General features: G+C 47.0%; 1 protein-coding gene across 8 annotated transcripts in view; it reads right to left on the bottom strand.

Moving 5' to 3' along the window:
* VPS53 (VPS53 subunit of GARP complex) overlaps positions 1–7617 on the bottom strand; it is a 100207-nt gene extending 92590 nt beyond the window's left edge. For all 8 annotated transcript variants that reach the window (XR_013348236.1, XR_013348235.1, XR_013348237.1 and 5 more), the window contains exons 1-3: positions 7522–7617; positions 1624–1704; positions 372–421 (exon numbers count right to left, since the gene is read on the bottom strand). Coding sequence is in view for 3 of the 8 variants with exons in the window: in XM_077836401.1 (XP_077692527.1) it covers positions 372–421; positions 1624–1704; positions 7522–7605 (215 nt within the window). In the remaining 5 variants the exon portion in view is untranslated. The remainder of the gene's footprint in view (positions 1–371; positions 422–1623; positions 1705–7521) is intronic.
* Between the last annotated feature and the right edge of the window lie 11366 nt (positions 7618–18983).

Genomic DNA, 18983 nt, shown 5'->3' with positions numbered 1-18983 from the left:
GTTTCTCTTTGCTTTAGCATTGTAACACATTTTTCAGTGCCCCACGATTCCCACCGTTGTCTTTTGTGAGGTTGAGAAACACTGCGTTAGAGCTATGTTATTTGAGTGGCATACACTATAGGAAAGAGTTGAATGTAAAATTTAATTAAATTATAAAATGTACTAGAAATATTTTCTTTTTTTAAACCTCTGCCCAACTCTTTCTTCAAAGATATTTACATTTCAAGCATAAAACTACCTAGCTTCAAATAAAATGAGTTAGAACCAGCAGCAGTGCAAAGATTGATCTTTAATGGAAATATATTAAGTCTAATGACCATATGGCCATTTCCCATCTATGTGACAATGAAAGGAAACAGAGTGCTACTTACCTTATTTTCAGTCTGATTTTGTTCACAACTTCATCAATGTTTGCCAAAGACTGCAAGATAAAAAACAATTTTTCAAAAGAAAAATGTTTTTTCAGTACATACACGCAGTTCGCAGAATCAAACCTCCCTTTGAATAACACTTGGCATTTTCTTTCATAGCACTATCCCCCTTTTATAGATAGGGAAACTGAGGCACCAAGTAATTTGGCGACTTGCTCAGGTCATGTAGAGGTCAGTGACAGAGCTTGGAACAGAAGCCAGATCTACAGACTCCAATGACTCTTCAACTCGCCCCTGCACATGCATAAACACGCTGAGTACAACTACAACTTCTCTTTGCGATTGTACGAATCCTCCCTCAGAGGAAGCAGTTAAAGGGAAAGGTGATGGTGACCTCTAGTGGATAACGCAGTCAAAGAGCAAATAGGATCAAAGTATGGTAGGGTTCAACCATACAGTACTTTGAACTTCAGCAACCTCCAGATGAATGCAATGGGCCCTGAATGCCTGAGATCCACGGATACCTGGCAATGAAGGATGCCTGACTGGTATCTGGGTGTGAGCAAACCAAGCAGAACAAGTTGAACAGAAGCAACTAAAAGGAAAAATCCTACCGCTTGCTCTGCTGCTGCAGTTGACCCAAACGCAGCAGAATCTAGGAAGTTCCAGCAAGTTTTCAGGAGCTCACCCAAGGTCTGTTATGCTGCAGAAGGGACCTCCCCATCTCAACAGACCTCCCAACCCCAAGCCAAGCCTAGTTCGTGGGTTGGAACTAGGGAAGGATTTGACCCCACTAGATCTCCATTCCTTATCCCTGAAAGGAAACGATGGTTTTAAAATCTAGTCTGATTGTGACTGGACTTTCTGACGCTTCACGTTCAAAACATCCCTGGTGTGGCTAGAATCCTTTGGGCCTCCCAGTATATTGATCCAGCAGGATCTGAAATTCAGCTGCAAAAACAGACCGACCCTTGCACCATGAAACTGTTTCTTTCTAGAGACCAAAATGGAATTTTCATTATCTTTGAAGCTGCAGCTAGCACGTTGGGAGACTGTCATTCTATGTCACTAGGTCTGAGTTTAAGAAGTAATTGCCTCTGAAAGTCATAATTTTGCTGCTCTTTAGAAAGAAGCCCTGGGTATATTTTTAAACCTGTCTTCCTATGGACATGCAGGGTGATTTACACACTGAGTCACCATTAAGATTACCCCATGGCTCATGGGACAGCAGAACCCCAAGCATTTGACTTACTTGCTCAGTTGGAAAGAGAGTATTAATATACTCCACAGCATTGAAGTCTGCCCTGTCCAGTGGATCTTGGCTGGGAAACACCTAGAGAGTGGAGAAAGAAACACAAAATATCAGCTTGATCATCTGTAACTTTAAACTATATCTGTTATTTTAATAACTAAAACACAGACATGGGATTATGTTTAACAGCATGGTCCTGACAGGTCTGCATGGAGAGTAGTCAGGCCTTTATTCAATGGAGAATAAATAGTTTTTGTGACTACACCCCTGGAAGTCTTTGTGCTATTAAAATTCCTGCATTTATCAGACTGGGTAAACACAGATGTAATATATATGCACATCCTGAGATTCAATACCAGCACAATCAATCATGTGCTACAAATTCCCAAGAGACAGAAACTATTAATTATGTATCTAAAATGATGTTCATGTTTTCATCATTGCCTGGAAATTAAAAGCTCACGCTGAGACCATGCCCTTCTCTTGGGTAGGGCCATCTGGTGAGAGATGAGACGTTTTCTTCCACAAACTTGTAATATAAAACACGATGAATTAAGAAAATGGTCAAACCAGATCCATGGAGACCTAGATTTCACCAGGCAAACATGGAAAAGAGAGAGAGGATCAATCTGTTAAATGATCTAATTATCCCAGAAAAGAGCAGCAACTCTTTCTAATCTATCTTCAGAGGGTGCTCAAATGATCCAAGTAAGGTTGTTAAATTATTTTTCCTCCATCATAAATATATGATGTATTACCTTCCCAGTTACCATGTCTGTTCTATGCCATGCAGCCATCAATCCCTCCCTCCCCAGTCTAAACCACGTCCTGGACATACAGTAAATCACATCAGCCATTGTGCAGTGTCACCCGTGTGCGTCATTCTAGTCATTCCAAGCTGGCGAGAGGCAGCTGCATTAGGCCAAAGAAAGTCCTACACAAAACCTTCAATTCAAACTTTTTGCTAGCTTAGCACATCGAGTATCTAAATTTGATATGCTTTTTTTCAAAGGGAAAATCTAGTATCTCTGAAAGGATTGTAACTTAGAGGGCCTCACTACTATTAATATGGCATTTATCCACCTTTCAGCTGAGGAACTTGGGGCACTCTAGAAACTGAGGCACAGGGAGATTAAATGATTTTCTCCAATATCATACAGCAAATCAGTGGCAAAATCAGGAACAGAAAAGCCAGGTGGCTTGACTCCCTGATCTTCTACTGGGCAACACTTAGAGATAGCACAACAGATCAATGGCAATAGCTAATAGTCTTGCCAAAAAACTACACAAAACTCAGTTTGTCTCAGACTCCTACTCTAGCTGGCAACTGCAGTTTGATGACTAACTGAGTCTGTCTTGCTACCGTCTGCTGTTTCTCGTGGCAAGCAGTGACAGTGCCCATAGTTCTTATGAAAGATGAAGGTTGGCAATGGCTGTAAGGAGAGTTATAGATTCCGGGAGATTTAAACATGTCCATCATATTCAGGATGTGTGGAGGGGATTATGGTTGGGCACGTAACTGAGCAGACACACAGCTAAGCATATTTGACTGAGCATTTGAAGAGAAAAGCCAGTAGGACTGTAAGCTGAGTGTGAAGTTTGGCAACATTGCAGGGGCACAAATGAACTGAGCAGTGAAATCGAACTGAGTGCCCCTAAGCACTAGACCAGCAAAGTACTACAGGACAACGAGGTGGAGAGGTGATGAAAAGGCTCCACATAAAACTAAGACAATATTTATGAAAAAAGTATAGCATCTCTGGCTTGTAATAAGGGTAATGGGGGGAGAGGAGACACTAAATATCCAGGAGGTCATAATACAGTAGAGAAGGGGAAGCAGCCTGGGTCAAGCTTCCTCAACCGCTACAGAAAAGTTGCAGGAAAGATGAATATGTTACTTCACTGCGGTATTCTCTAGTGCAGCAGAATGGTGAAATCTCCCTTGCTATCCCTGACAGCCTGCCTCCTCTGCTGATTCATATCAGCCTTTACAGCTAATGGTGCCTGGTATAAAAAATCCCAGGGGAGCTAAAAATCATTATTTTATATTGATCTTTTGAAGTTTACACTGACTTTTTTTAAATCAGCAAATCAAAATTTTTATTTACAAGACACAGCATCAGAAAACCCTGTGTGGCTTGCTCACTAAGATGCAGGGGTAGTGCTGGAGGAGACCACTTGAACCATCAAGCCTAACAACATTACAATTTATGCATTAGCTAATGAATCCAGCATCTTCCCCACCCCTCATCCGCCTGTTGCAGAGCTGGGACTTGAACTCAGATTTCTGAACCCCATCTTTAACCATAAGACCATCCTTTGTTTATTCCCGGTTCTGTGCCTCCTTTCATGCAATCCCCCACACCCAGCACAGCCTTGTAATTAATATTTGCTAAACCCTTTTTCCTTTGCCTCCTTCAAAACACTCCAGGAGAGTCACTCACTTTGTGAACCTTTCTACCTCAAGGTCACTTGCTATTCTGCACGCAGTCCTTGGACCATAAACTGTTCTGGATATTGCTCCTGGGGGAATTCTGCGTCACTGTGCATACACAGAATTCATGTCCCCCACAGATTTCTTTGCTTCCCCACAGAAAAATGGCTTCTGACAGGGAAGCAAAGGAAAGCCCACAAGAGCGGTCATGAGCCCCTCCCTGGCAGTGCAGGCAGGTTGGTTCAGGCACTTGGAGCAGCAGATAGAGACATAAATCATCACTAGGACGGGGCGGGAAGGCTGAGCAGTCATGCGTGTGAGAGAGAGAGGCACTCTGTCCCGCTTGCTTGCTATTGCGGCACACTTGGCGTGGAGAAGAGGGCTTTGGGTTGTTTCTGGGGAGGTAGGCATGGGACAGAGCAGAATGTAACAACCTGCCTGCTTAGTGAATTGTTCCCATTGTTTTTGTGAATTCCCCCAGGAGTATAAAACAGATGTAAAAGTTTTAAGGCTCTTTTACATTGCCAGAGTGGTATAAAGGAAAATATGGCTTTATAAATGCCTATGGTGCTTTAGTGATTGGAAATGGTCTAAATTTTTGGACTGAAAAAAATTCCTGTCAAAATGTGCTCCATGAATTGTTTGGTATTTACCTTTCTGGAAATGGTCAGTAGCCAATATAAATTGTGAGTTTGATTTCCAAGCCCCTCTTGCTGTTTAGTTGCCTGTGATGTAACACTGAGCATATGGCTGCATATATTTGTTGACTAATAACTAGAAATAAAGGGTCAAAACTATTAGGCAAGGGGGTTTGGGGATTTCTTCCAATGCTCCCCACTCCCATTCTCCATCCATTGTATTGTAGTTTAAATAAACTGCCAAAATAATTGAAACTGGCATGATTATATTGCATTATTTTGACAAATAAAATGTGGAAAATTTTGCAGAAATTTAAAATATTGTGCGCATAATTTTTAATTTTTGGTGCAGAATTTAATATTTTGTGCAGAATTCCACCAGGAGTAGGACATGGAACCAATCAGTAGATTGGCAAAGTCTCCCTGTTAGAACCATTTGACTATAGCAACATGTAAAAAAAATATTATGGTTATAGCAAAAGTGGAGATTTACATATGCACAGTTTAACAAAAACGTTACAAACTTTGTCTAGTTCCCTAAACAATCTTTACTGGCCCAAAGCAGTGGGAAATTCTGCTTATGTTGTGATTACATTGAACAGATTTGATCCCAGACACTAGACCAAAGTCAATCTCCATATAAAACTCCCCATCTTAACTCTCCATATAGAATTTAAAATGTTTTTGTGAGGAAAAGGAAAGAAATCTCACCACCCTGACGGAATTAAAGTTCTCACTAAGATTAACAGTCTGCTGTTTTGTGGTCTCTAGGTGGCTCTCCATCTCTAACATAGGGATTATGATACATCACAGGCAAGACCTGAAGTCTTCAACTTTAAAGTCATATGCAATAAACAAATTTATTTACCTGGGATGCTAACTTTTTCCATTACTCTCAGCTTGGCCACTGACAGTCAGTAGCACCTTTGTTTATAGCCAATTTCATTCTCATGTTCTTAGTGCTGTAGTTGATTGAATTTCCAACAATGGAGCAAAATATTTGTTTTAAAACAACCATTTTCACTGCTTTTTATAATTTATAAGAACATTTGCCATTGGCTTTAGAGCTTTTTTTTAAAAAAAATTAAATGTGGGGCCAAATTTGAATTAATACTGTTCCTTTAACTTAGTCCTTGTAAGCACTTTAAGTTCCTTTAAAGTGTCACTAGCAGAAAAAGGCACGAGACCCAGTAGTTGGAAACTAAAGTGAGTCAAATTCAAAAGTAAGGTGCAATTATTATTATTTTTTTTTACCAGTGAGAATAACTATCCATTGAAACAACTCAGAGACATGGTGGATCCTCCAGACTGGCTACTGTTCTAAAAAATATGCTATAGCTCAGAGAATATTGGATGAGGTTCTTTAGTCTGTGTCATGCAGGAAATCAGACTAGATGATTATAATGATCCCTTCTGGCCTTAGCATTTACGAAGCTATGAAATGCAAAGTATTATTATTACAGCCAAATTCCAGTTTCCATTAGACCTCAGGATTAATTTAGCTGCTCTCAAGGTTCTCAGTGAAAATGGTTCAACTGTTCAGCATCAAGTTCCTCTCTTCCACCCATCCCATGAAAAGATTCCAAAGTGTCAGGGATATTGCTTAAAACAAAAAAAAACCATTAACCTCACAGCATAAACGACACCCACAAGAACAATGACAAAGAAATGCTGCTGCCTTCCTTATTGATAGGTGCCGTGCATCCCTGCAGCTGCATCAGTCTCCATCATCCCCTCTAGCTCATTCAAAGAAAGTCTGCAACTTAACTTGTTAACTTTAACACCCAAGAGGATCATCTGAGTGATGTGTTGTGAGGCAGCTCCCATTCCCTGCCTCTAGATTTTCACCTATGACAGGTTCCTGTTCAGACACCAAGGGTGAAATCGTGGCCCAAGGGAAGTCCATGTGAATTTTGCCACTGCATTTATCAGGGCCAGGATTTCACCACAGGCTGAGGACTCTGGCTCTAGAAGGATCTGTGTGGGCTGCTCACTGAAAAGGGTTGCGACAGCCCTGAAGCATGTCTCTGCAAACCAATGGCCTCCTTTGAAAGGGTGGGACAGGGCGATATTTCGCCAAGATCCAAATCAGCCAGGGGGTTCTTTTGTGGTTCACTTAAGCCTATAATGGTTGATAAAAACCACACCAGGTTGGCTCCCTCTACAGTCCAGGCCTGAAGCAACAGGGGGGAAAGGCTGAGGCATGGACAGACATTCATTTACTAGGAAAGTTAATACTACCTGAATGATGATAAATTAATCTAAGATTCCACCAGAATCTCAGCCCCCATCCAAGAGAAGAGCACCCCTGCGTCCCCCCCAGCGAAGAGCATCCCTGCCCCCCACCCCCTCCAGCCCCTTCAGGGGAGAGCGTCCCTGCCCCCAACTCCCCCAGGGTAGAGCGTCCCCGCCCCGCCCCCACAGCCCCTTCAGGGGAGAGCGCCCCCCCAACTCCCCCAGGGGAGAGCGCCCCTGCCCCCCACCCCCAACCCCTTCAGGGGAGAGCGCCCCTGTCCCCCACCAACCCCCCCAGGGGAGAGCGTCCCCGCCCCGCCCCCACAGCCCCTTCAGGGGAGAGCGCCCCCCCAACTCCCCCAGGGGAGAGCGTCCCTGCCCCCCACCCCCAACCCCTTCAGGGGAGAGCGGCCCCGCCCCGCAGCCCCTTCAGGGGAGAGCGGCCCCGCCCCGCAGCCCCTTCAGGGGAGGGCCCCCCCCCACTCCCCCAGGGGAGAGCGCCCCTGCCCCCCACCAGCCCCTCCCGCGGGAAGCGCCCCTGCCCCGCCAGGAGCCCCGCCCCTCTCAGCCCCGGCCCCGCCCGGCCCTCACCTGCTCTATGGCCAGCTGCACCTCAGGGGCCAGCTGCAGCACGGCCTCCAGCTCCTCCACACACTCCAGCTCGTCCTCCTCCATCCCGGCCTGCCCCGCGCCGCTTCCGGGAGCGCCGGGACGCCGGAGGCCTCCGGCCAACCAGCGGCCGCCCCGCCTGCTGGCGCCCGGCTCGGGGGCGGGGCAGCCGCGGGCCTGGGGGCACTGGCCTGGGGGCGGGGATGGGGTCGCGAGTGACGAGGAGCGGGAAGGGCCGTGAGGGGGATGGGGCACAAGGTGGCAGTGCAAGCACCGGAGAGGGGGAGGGGCAGGCAGCACGGGAGGATTCACGTGGCTGGCAGCACTGGAGCGGGGGGGGGGGGAGGTGCAGGGGGCTGGCAGCACTGGAGGAGCAGGAGGGAGCACTGGGAGCAGTGGGCTGGCAGCAGTGGAGAGGGGAGGGGGAGTGGGCTGGCAGCAGTGGAGAGGGGAGGGGGCACTGGGAGCAGTGGACTGGCAACACTGCAGCGGGGAGGGGGCAGTGGGCTGGCAGCACTGGGAGCAGGGGGCTGGCAGCAGGGGGCTGGCAGCACTGGAGGAGCAGGAGGGGGCACTGGGAGCAGGGGGCTGGCAGCACTGGAGGAGCAGGAGGGAGCACTGGGAGCAGTGGGCTGGCAGCAGTGGAGAGGGGAGGGGGAGTGGGCTGGCAGCACTGGAGAGGGGAGGGGGCACTGGGAGCAGGGGGCTGGCAGCACTGCAGCGGGGAGGGGGCAGTGGGCTGGCAGCACTGGAGGAGCAGGGGGCTGGCAGCAGGGGGCTGGCAGCACTGGAGGAGCAGGAGGGGGCACTGGGAGCAGGGGGCTGGCAGCACTGGAGGAGCAGGAGGGAGCACTGGGAGCAGTGGGCTGGCAGCAGTGGAGAGGGGAGGGGGAGTGGGCTGGCAGCACTGGAGAGGGGAGGGGGCACTGGGAGCAGGGGGCTGGCAGCACTGCAGCGGGGAGGGGGCAGTGGGCTGGCAGCACTGGAGGAGCAGGGGGCTGGCAGCAGGGGGCTGGCAGCACTGGAGGAGCAGGAGGGGGCACTGGGAGCAGGGGGCTGGCAGCACTGGAGGAGCAGGAGGGGGCACTGGGAGCAGGGGGCTGGCAGCACTGGAGGAGCAGGAGGGGGCACTGGGAGCAGTTGGCTGGCAGCACTGGAGGAGCAAGAGGGGCACTGGGAGCAGGGGGCTGGCAGCACTGCAGCAGGGAGGGGGCAGTTGGCTGGCAGCACTGGAGGAGCAGGAGGGGGCACTGGGAGCAGGGGGCTGGCAGCACTGGAGGAGCAGGAGGGGGCACTGGGAGCAGTTGGCTGGCAGCACTGGAGGAGCAGGAGGGAACACTGGGAGCAGTTGGCTGGCAGCACTGGAGGAGCAGGAGGGGGCACTGGGAGCAGGGGGCTGGCAGCACTGGAGGAGCAGGAGGGGGCACTGGGTGCACTGGGCTGGCAGCACTGGAGGAGCAGGAGGGAACACTGGGAGCAGTTGGCTGGCAGCACTGGAGGAGCAAGAGGGGCACTGGGAGCAGGGGGCTGGCAGCACTGCAGCAGGGAGGGGGCAGTGGGCTGGCAGCACTGGAGGAGCAGGAGCACTGGGAGCAGAGGGTTGGCAGCACTGGAGCAGCAGGAGGGAGCAGTGGGCTGGCAGCACTGGAGGAGGGGGTGACATGCTGTGCTGGGGGCACCAGGTGGGATTTCTGGCATCCTGTGAAGGTCACAAACCAGGAAAAAGACGGACCTTTTCTTAGCAGTGCCCCTGCTTTTGGTGTTAGAATTTGGAGTGGCTGGAAAGACTCCCACAGGGGACAGGATCAAACCCTCTGAGATGTTATCATCACTAAGCTTGAAAGGTGAAGTGAGTTGCCCCAGGTTGGGAATTACGGATAGAACTGGGAACTGAACTCCTGACTCCCAGTTCTGTATTCAGAGCACTCTTGCTAATAAAAGACACGTATTTTCCTTATAATGAGCCTTCATTTATCAAAAGTCCATTATTCCTCCTGGTGCTAGAATGCTCAGGCTGGCCCACCACCTCACAGCACTAATGAAAATCTGTTTGTCTTGATTACATATTTCTTCACATAATTATTTCTGTCTTAAATCCTGTTTTCATGTAGCACAGCAGAGCACTTGTGAGTTGCACTCCAGCAGAGATCCCAAATCTTCTGATTCCTTGTATGGTGCCCGTTCCAGTAGGCCACACTACTGCATCCTCCTCAGAAAGGGTGAAAACACAAGCATCAGAACCAGGTTGTAAGCACTAGGATTTGAGATGGGGGAGAAAAAAAAAAAATCTGACTATAAGGCTAAACCACCATGATGAGTAGCCCATGGAGTCTGCACCTCCTGTTATAATTCCCTGCTGGATGATCCTCCTCACCAGTGCAGACAAGTGCAAACTTCCCTATGGGTAAGTGGCGTTCTTTGGCCAACAAGCTCGTCTACTCGTTAGCCACGGCTCACAGACCTTTGGCTGCACTCTGGCTTTGTTTAGTTTCAGTTTTACATTGTGCCGACTCTCCCATCTTGCCAAGCTAGCACTCTCAAAACCTGTTCTTAGCAATGAAAGTCAGAAACTCAAGGGTCAGGGCCTGATCCTGAGAGCTGCTGAGCACGCTCATCTCCCACCCACTTCATTTGAACAGACTCTGCTTAGGATCTGGCTCTTAATGCTGCAAGGCTCCTAGGCCAAGAGGCTCAGTGGGAGTTAGATGCCTACATACCTTTGAGGATCTGGGCCTCGGAGCCTGACTTAGTTGTAGTTGTGACAGACCGACAACCTGTAATATCCTAAATGAATTTTATTGAATGAAGTTAAACCTTATTGAAGTAGAGTGGTTAATCCTTGTAGGGGACTATTGTATTAAAAATCCAATTGTGCATGTGTGATTGTGGCAGTGTTCTCTAGTTGGAGGGGGAGGCTAATGTACTTCCTTTGTTATCAACCCTTTGAAACCACCCCTGGAGAGGTGTACATACACTAGTTCAAACTAGATTGTCTAGTTTGGACTAACAGACAAAGAAAGGCTTTTTGGATAAATAGCCTAGTTTTAAACTGGCTCAGGGCTTTCTTCCTGATCTAACAAACGGACGAGTCTCCTGATCCATGGAGGACCCCAATCCTTGGGGGAGGGTTGGAGGGACTGGGCAGTTCTGAGCTGAAGCTGTGATGAACTTGAGACCACAAAGGAAACACTGGCTGGGGTGTCGAAGGACTGCTCCTGCCAGAGCTCATGGTAGAATGGGGTTGGGGCCTGGTAAGGTTATTAGCATGGAGGTAGGTTACTTTATTGTTTTTTAACATGTTTCCTCTGTAGTGCTTTTACCTGAAGAAGAAAATAGGCTTGCATAGAAAGACCCGGGTAGTAACTGACAAGTGTTGACAATGACTCTGGTCAATCTCCGAAGAGAAAGTAAGCAGGCGTGCTTGGGCAGCCTGTCACGGTCAGGAATCACACAGTGAAGGCAGGGAACAGTGCAGCACGGGAAACCCCAGTCCAAAGGGAGAGAAATACAGGTCTCCCCTCAAAAAGGCTCAGGAGCTGGAAGCCTGAGAGTGGGGCCTTTGCTGGACCACTCAGGAGAAATACAGGTGCAGGGGCCGAGAACAGTGACAGTACTTACTCCTGTGAATAGTCCCAAAGATTCACGAAACACTTATATGCATGCTTCATTTTTGCACAAGAGTAGTCCCACTGAGTCCAAGCAATTATGTGTGCGTGTGCGCACGCGTAGCCTGCAGACCTCACACACTAAGACCTTTATCCTGCAACAAACCTATTAAGCATACTGTTCTGCAGCGATTCTCAAACTGGGGGCTGTGGAACACCTGCTGGTCACATGGTTTGATTTTGCCTCTTTCCCAGCTGCTATACTGTATTAAAAGTAGATAAACCTACCTCAGACTTTCCCAGTATGACATGCCCATGTCACAATTGCACTAGTTGCCCTCAGGGTGGCTATATTCTACAATTAGGAACAGAAGGGGGAACTCTGTGAAACAACTCTTGCAGTTTTCAGAGTGGGTATCAGCAAAAAAAACAAGGAGTACTTGTGGCACCTTAGAGACTAAGTGCAGTGTGGTTCCCATTCCAGGAAGGTTTGAGAACCCTGCCGTAATAATAAATGTAACCCTTTATTTCTGACATGCCACTTCAGAGATGGATCAGGAATTTCTCAATGATCAAAATCACAGTACACCCAGAGCACAGTTAACTCACAAACACTTGGCTTGCTTATCTGACTCTACAGTTCCTCCCCATCCTTAACACTGCCTCTCCACTCCCCCTCCCTCTTGCTTACTGTGTCAGAGCCCTCACCTGGCAAGTTACCATAGCTACCGTTGTTAGCATTAGGCCTGCTAGCAGCTCTTACACAGTTCCTTCATCCACCCCACCTTAGTCTAGCCTCTCCCAACATGACCTCTGTTCATCCAACAACTCATGTTAATTTTCACTCCCCACCACCACCTTTATTTCCCAAAACTTTCTGAAAACCAAAGAGGTTAAATTTCATCTATATGTAACACCAAAGACGTGGCCTTGGACTTCGTAACCCTCCCCAGAATTGCTTAGGAAATAACACTGAACACACAATTGAACAGTAACGGTTGACGGAAAGCAAAGATTGTTATCAATGAAACATAATCAGAAACGCACACTGTGTCACAAGTGTGCTTTTGTTCTTCCCCAATAATGCGAAATGCTGGAAGTAATATAGAAAATGGGGAAAGCAAATTAGCATAAAGATTGCCTATAAATAAATACAGATTTATATTGCAAATATAGAAATAAAAATAGATGGGATTCTCCTGTCTGTCCTGAATTATTTTAATCCTGGGATGTTTGTTTGTTCCTGTCAATTTGGAAAATGAATTTCTTTGTTTGTTCACAGGACTTACACAATATGGGCAGCCACAATACATGTTCCTGCATGCTGCTGCTTCAGTGCTTCAGACCCACTATAGACTAACTTTCAGAGGTACAGTTTAAGTGAGTTGGATTTATGGAAGTGTTAAATGGACATTTTCACTTAAACATAATTGAAACAATTTTCCCAATCTAGTATAGCAGCCAGTCCCACAACCGTTACTCATTGACCTCAGTGGGGCTACTCACCTACATAAGGGCTTGATCCAAAACCTGTCAAAGTAAAGGGAAAGGCTCCCATTCACATGAAATTCAATAAGGACTAATGCAAAGTGCTCCACTTAAGAAGGGACAATCAGTTGCACCCATACAAAATGGGAAATGACTACCTAGGAAGATTTTGTTACATTTACATGTGTTTATTACAAGGTGGTGAGAACAGACCAGGAGCAGTACAAAAATTATTGGAACAGGAGTGCACTTGTGCTGCTAATACAACCAAACTCTGGATGGGGAATAACTCTGATGATCAATACACTATTTACAAAACATCCAGGGAAGTGTCTGACACTTTTATTCAAGTTTACGTACAAACTGATTTCATTACCTCGTGGGTCAGGTCTGCTTTGGCTGAACTCTACACAGATTTATAGCAGTGTCAAAGAAAACCTCACTGGAGAGGAAGCTTTATCTAGTGATTAAAGAAGGGGGCTGTGAGTCAGGGTAAATGGACATGTTCTCAGCTCTGTGTTCTTGTGCAAATTAGTTAAACTTATTTTTGTACCAGCTGTCTTGCCTGTCAAGTGGGGATGACCCAAGTGGCTAGTCAAATTTTGGGGCCCAGCTGGAAAGAGAAATTGATGGAGTCTGGTATTCTCTTGATGCGATCTTGTTTATTTGAAAGGAATCTACAAAGTCTTGTTTCTCCAAACACAGGAGGAACTAAGAACAAAAGGAGCAGTTTCTCAGCTTACAGCTCCAAGCCTCTTTAGTCAACACCAGACCCAAAACCACATTCTCTCTAGCTTTTTCCAGGGTCATACTTCACTCACAGGCTTTTGCTTGGCTTTCTTGCTTTTTGCCTCTTCCTTTCTCTCTCTGTTCTCAGTTTCCAATTCCACTTGGTCACTCACAATACGCAGTGGAATCCCCTGCCCACATGATGCTTGTTTCCGGGCAGACTCTGATAGGCCTTAGGGGTTTTAGAGGTAGCCCCTTAATGGTCTCTTACAATTATTTTTAAATTAAGCATGTGTTCACACATCAATTTGAATGCAGTTTTAACTCAGTCCCTAACAAGGGGTCTGTCTATGCTACAGCAGCACAGCTATGGCACTGTAGTGCCACACCGTAGATACTTCCTACATCAACAAAAGGGGTTTTCCCCATTAGTGGAGGTAATCCACTTCTCCAAGGGCAGGTTTACACTATGGGGTTAAGTCGACCTAAGTTACGCAACTCCACCTACATGAATAATGTAGCTGGAGTCGACGTACCTTAGGTTGACTTATTGCGGGGTCTACACTGCACTGGGTCGACTTACCTTATGCGTCTCATTCCGGTGGAGTACCGGAGCCAACGGGAGAGCAATCGGCAGTTGATTTAGCAGGTCTTCAACCTAGCCATATCTACACTGGGGTCTAGGTTGGCCTAACTACAGTGCTCAGGAGCAATCCCAGAAGCCTTTTTCAACTCTGAAAATGTTATACCGCTCTGCTGACCACTGAAATGGCTTCCTTTCTTTACTATTTGCTACTTGTCAGAAACATTCAGCAAACCAACAAGGACCAGTTCTTCTTTCAGAACAAGCAGCGCTTTAACAGCTAAAGGTATGTCTACACAGCAAAAACAAACAAAAAAACAAAAAGAACAACCCCATGACACAAGTCTCAGAGCCTGGGTCAGCTGACCTGGGCTCCTGCTGTGGCAATATAGACATTCTGGCTTGGCCTGGAGCCTAAACTCTGAGCTCTCCCCCCTCACTGGGTTTCAGAACCCAGGCTGCCACCCAAACATCTACACTGCTATTTTTAATCCTGCGGCACAACCCCCAGTGAAACTGGATCAGTTGACCCTAGCTCTGAGACTCACAGCCAGGGGCAGGTTTTTTTTCTGAGTAGACCCTTTGATTCCTTCGAGACCCTGGGTCTCAAAAGAAGGTTTCAACCACTCCCACTCTTCTTCTTGCTGGAAAGCCACAATTTCATGTAGCTGTTATAATGGTTATGGGGCAGGACAACTGGTTCACTGCAACCCAATTGCCTATAAACTATCTTTAAAGGGACTGCCACATACTGAATTTGTAAGACATCTTTCCTGCCATTGATTACACAGTTATTAGCCATAATGAAATCCAAGCCAGTTATTAGCTAATCCACTATTTCAGTCATCAAAACTTCTTGCTCAAATTTCAGAGATCCAATCTTCTAATCCAATTCTAGGACAGGTGCCCATGCCCTAGTCATTGTCTCTGTTTGAGACTCATGAGGTGGTTCCTTTTTGGATCCCCTATTCCCTAGCCTTTTTAGTGTATCTAGTCTAATAACTTTTATGTTTGAGCCTGCATCAATTATCCCTATACAGAGAACACATCCCGTTATGCACTCAATAGCCAAACTCCCATTCTTGTTGTTCAACTGCCCAGATCTAAACAAACCCTGTGGGGCTAATTCTCATACCACCAAGCTTTGCCCCTCCAGAATGGTGTCTCCCCTGGCTCCCTGATTTCCTGAAAAGGGAGAGAGGCTTTCACGACACACTTGCAACAGCCTGCCTTCCCACAATTTATAATTTTTGTAGCCAGTTTTGTCACAATAACCACATTTAACTTCTTCCCTTTAATTTTTGCCAATTTTCCTTATTTTAGAAACCACGTTTATCTTTTGTTGTAATTGTTCATCATAGTCACAAACCCGATAAGAGATTAGAATCCCCTCTATCATCAGATATATTAGACACAGAACTGTACTTACAGAACTCATGGTGATCCACTTCCATCTTCCTCATTAGCAGCTGCTTCCTCTTTTCGACAACCACTGCAAGGAAAAATTCAAGTTCTGTGGCAAAGTCCACAGCCCCTCAGAGTGTCCTTTGCCACCTTTTGGTGATCTTCACAGGCAAGTCCAAGTCTCGCCGAGCATCTATAAATTGGTCCCTCACCAGTTTATACTGGAAGGTCTCAGCAGTATCTGAGTGTCCTAAGAACACAAGTCTCCGCAGGTCCTCTGACAGTTCAAGTGGGGTTTCTTCTTTCCCCCTCTTTCTAACTCTTGGTTCTTGCCCTGGCCAGCTCAGATAGATAGCTATCTCCAAACCATATGTCCATGGCTTGTTGTACCAGGTCTGGATAACTCAGTCTTTTTTGTGGGATTAAGTTAAGAACATAAGAACGACCGTATTGGGTGAGACCAAAGGTCCGTCTAGCCCAGTATCCTGTTTTCCGTCAGTGGCCAGTGTCAGGTGCCCCAGAGGGAATGAACAGAACAGGTAATCATCAAGTGATCCATCCCCTGTTGCCCATTCCCAGCTTCTGGCAAACAGAGGCTAGTGACACTATCCCTGCCCATCCTGGCGGATGGCCATTGAACTGCTGCTAGCAACCCCCCTTTCTGTCCCTCCTCCCTACCATTAATTTGAGCTATAATGTTGGGTTGAACTAAAGGAGCCTCCCAAGTTGTTTTTCCCTGAAAGGTAGTGGGGCTTTTGCATTATCTGAGCTGGGACAATCCAACCTCTCCACTCTGGCCCTCTGTAGATGACAAATGGTAGAAGACTGTTGTAAATGTCTAGTCCTATCCAAGTCTTCCAGCTGGCTCAATTCCTCATCCAGGAGCTGCCTTGGATAGTGACCAGTGACTCTTCAATTTCCTCTGTAGCTCATCTCAGTTGGCAAGTTCCAGGTTGACTAAAGTTTATTAGTCTCTACCATTTAAAAGGAAAACCTTCTGGTCTATGGCAGTCTGATTGCAGGTCAACTCATCAGTCTCTTTTACCATTCTCACCTGGTCATGTTGTGGCTGGACTTCCCAATCTGTTTGGATGCTTTGTATTTGTTGCTCCAGCAGAGACTTCATCTCTGCCTGCAGGTCATCTTTCTGGCACACCTTCAGATGCTGCTTTAATTCCTTCTGTGAAGCCTCCAGCTTCTGTTTTAGGTCTTGTTTTAAATCTCACTGCCCATTTTTGATTTCTGCAAGAACCTCCATTATTTGCTCTATCTTGGTTCAACAGTCATACCAGTTTACAGACTCTCTCACCTCAGAAATTGAATCCCATGTCTAAGACCAAAGTTGCCTCTTTTGGACCGGAATCAACTAGTCAAATTTTGGAGCCCTGGGGAAGTTCCACTTGGAAGCAGAAATTGATAGTATCTGGTACTCTCTTTGATGCAATCTTGTTTATTTACAAGGAATGTACAAGTCCTGCTTCTCAGAACACAAGAACTAAAAACAAAAGAAGCAGTTTCTTAATTTACAGTCCCAAAGCCTCTTTAGCCAACATCAGACCAAAAGCTCTCTAGTTTTTTCCAGGGTAATACTGTGCTCACAGGCTACTGCTTGGCTTTCTTGCTTTTTGACTCTGCCTGCCTCTCTCTCTCTCTATCTCTCACACCTGGTTACAATACCCAGTAGAATTACCTACACCCACATGGTACTAGTTTCTGGGCACACTCTAATAGGCCTTGTTTTAGGGGTAGCCCCTTAATCATCTCTTACAAATAACGTAATTGAAGGGTGTTTTCATACATCAATTTAAATGAGGTTTTAACTCAACCCACAACAAGGTTTCCCCTGTCTCACTGGGGTGTTGAGACTAAATTAATTGATGATTCTACTGCACTTTAAGATCCTCAGATAAAGGATACAATAGAAGTGCAAAGTTATACTGTATATTTGAACAGCCTAATCTCTTATCTGGAAAGATGGAGATGATGCTGGTTATGGTACCACTTCTAGTACCACACTGTTATATACTCCCCCGTTTTGATTTTCCTACCATAGTTTCATCCTTAGATTGGTTTGGCAATCTGAGAACTTTACATTTGCCTGCAAAGTTTGTGGGTTAAGATGGCCAAACCTGTTTTGCTACTTCTGAGTGCACAGCGTTACTTGGCAAAGTGGCTCTTGTGAAGATGAGGTTAGGTAGTTGCATAGCCAGAGTTCCCGCTGCATTATTTATTTACTGCTATATGTGGCATCTTACAAACACATTAGAAAATAAAGTCCCTATCCTGCAAAACTTACAGTCCGACTGCAAGAGATAGAAATTATGTCATTAAATGGGGGCAAGAATCAGAGCAGAATGTGCTGGAGACCTCAGACCTGGGGAAACCTCATTAGGAATGCACTGGTTTTTAATGCTGAGCATTTTTCATCTCCAAGGCACTTTTACAAACTATCAACATCAGCCGAGGGCGCTTGCAAAATTCTATTCATTCACGTGCCTTTTTTTTTTTAAAACAGAATATAAAATATCACCAGCTTGTTCATCACTGTGGTAAAGAGCAGGGGAGCAAATTGGTGTATAGGTTGGTAAATTTTCAGGAGTATTCTGAATGAGTAAATTCAATCATCATAAATAGCTTAATGTTTATTTAGTGGAGGGTTTTTTTTAAACTGGTTTCAGCATAGCTTCAGTTAGAGTTCATGTCCTAGATAACGTAGTTGTAAATAAAAGGAGTACTTGTGGCACCTTAGAGATACTCTTAGGTGCCACAAGTACTCCTTTTCTTTTTGCAAATACAGACTAACACGGTTGCTACTCTGAAACCTGGTTGTAAATAAAGGATCCTATCCTTTGTCGTCATCCCCCTCGAAGTCAGTGCAAGATTTACCATGGACTTTCAGCCTTCCACCCACTCACCCTTCAGCAACCTCTGCCACCCCAGCGCTGTGGAAACCCGTGCATGGCTTGCGCTCCCCAGCCGCGCAGAGTTTAACCGGGAACTCCACAGAGTTCAGCGTTCCACCGGCGGCCCCTCTGCTGTACGAACGTTCTCCCGGTGGAATGCCGAGGACCAGCTCCGCGCCACCAGCGTTCTGTGGGCGGAACCCTCCACTGTACGAACATTCTCCCGATGGAACGCTGAGGACCAGCTCCGCGCCACTAGCGTTCTGTGGGCGGAACCCTCTGCTGTACCAACGTTCTCCCGGTGGAACGCCGAGGACCAGCTCCGCGCCACCAGCGTTCTGTGGGCGGAACCCTCCACTGTACGAACATTCTCCCGATGGAACGCCGAGGACCAGCTCCGCGCCACTAGCGTTCTGTGGGCGGAACCCTCTGCTGTACCAACGTTCTCCTGGTGGAACGCCGAAGACCAGCTCCGCGCCACCAGCGTTCTGTGGGCGGAACCCTCCGCTATACCAACGTTCTCCCGGTGGAACGCCGAGGGGCACCCCGCGCTACCAGCGTTCTGTGGGCGGAACCATCAGCAGCAGCCCCCCAGTGTACCCGCGTTCCACCGCGGGGGGCAGAGGAGCAAGGCCCGGGGAGTGGCTGACCGAGTGGCTGATGGGAGGCGCTAAACCGCCCCCCACCCTCGGCTCTGCTCCTCCTCCCCGCCGCCCGGCCTGCTGTTGACAA

Source organism: Eretmochelys imbricata, chromosome 17 (assembly GCF_965152235.1).
Source record: "Eretmochelys imbricata isolate rEreImb1 chromosome 17, rEreImb1.hap1, whole genome shotgun sequence".
Taxonomy (NCBI): domain Eukaryota; kingdom Metazoa; phylum Chordata; order Testudines; family Cheloniidae; genus Eretmochelys; species Eretmochelys imbricata.
The sequence above is the reverse complement of the archived record's forward strand: the minus strand, read 5'-3'. Positions and strand labels throughout refer to the sequence as shown.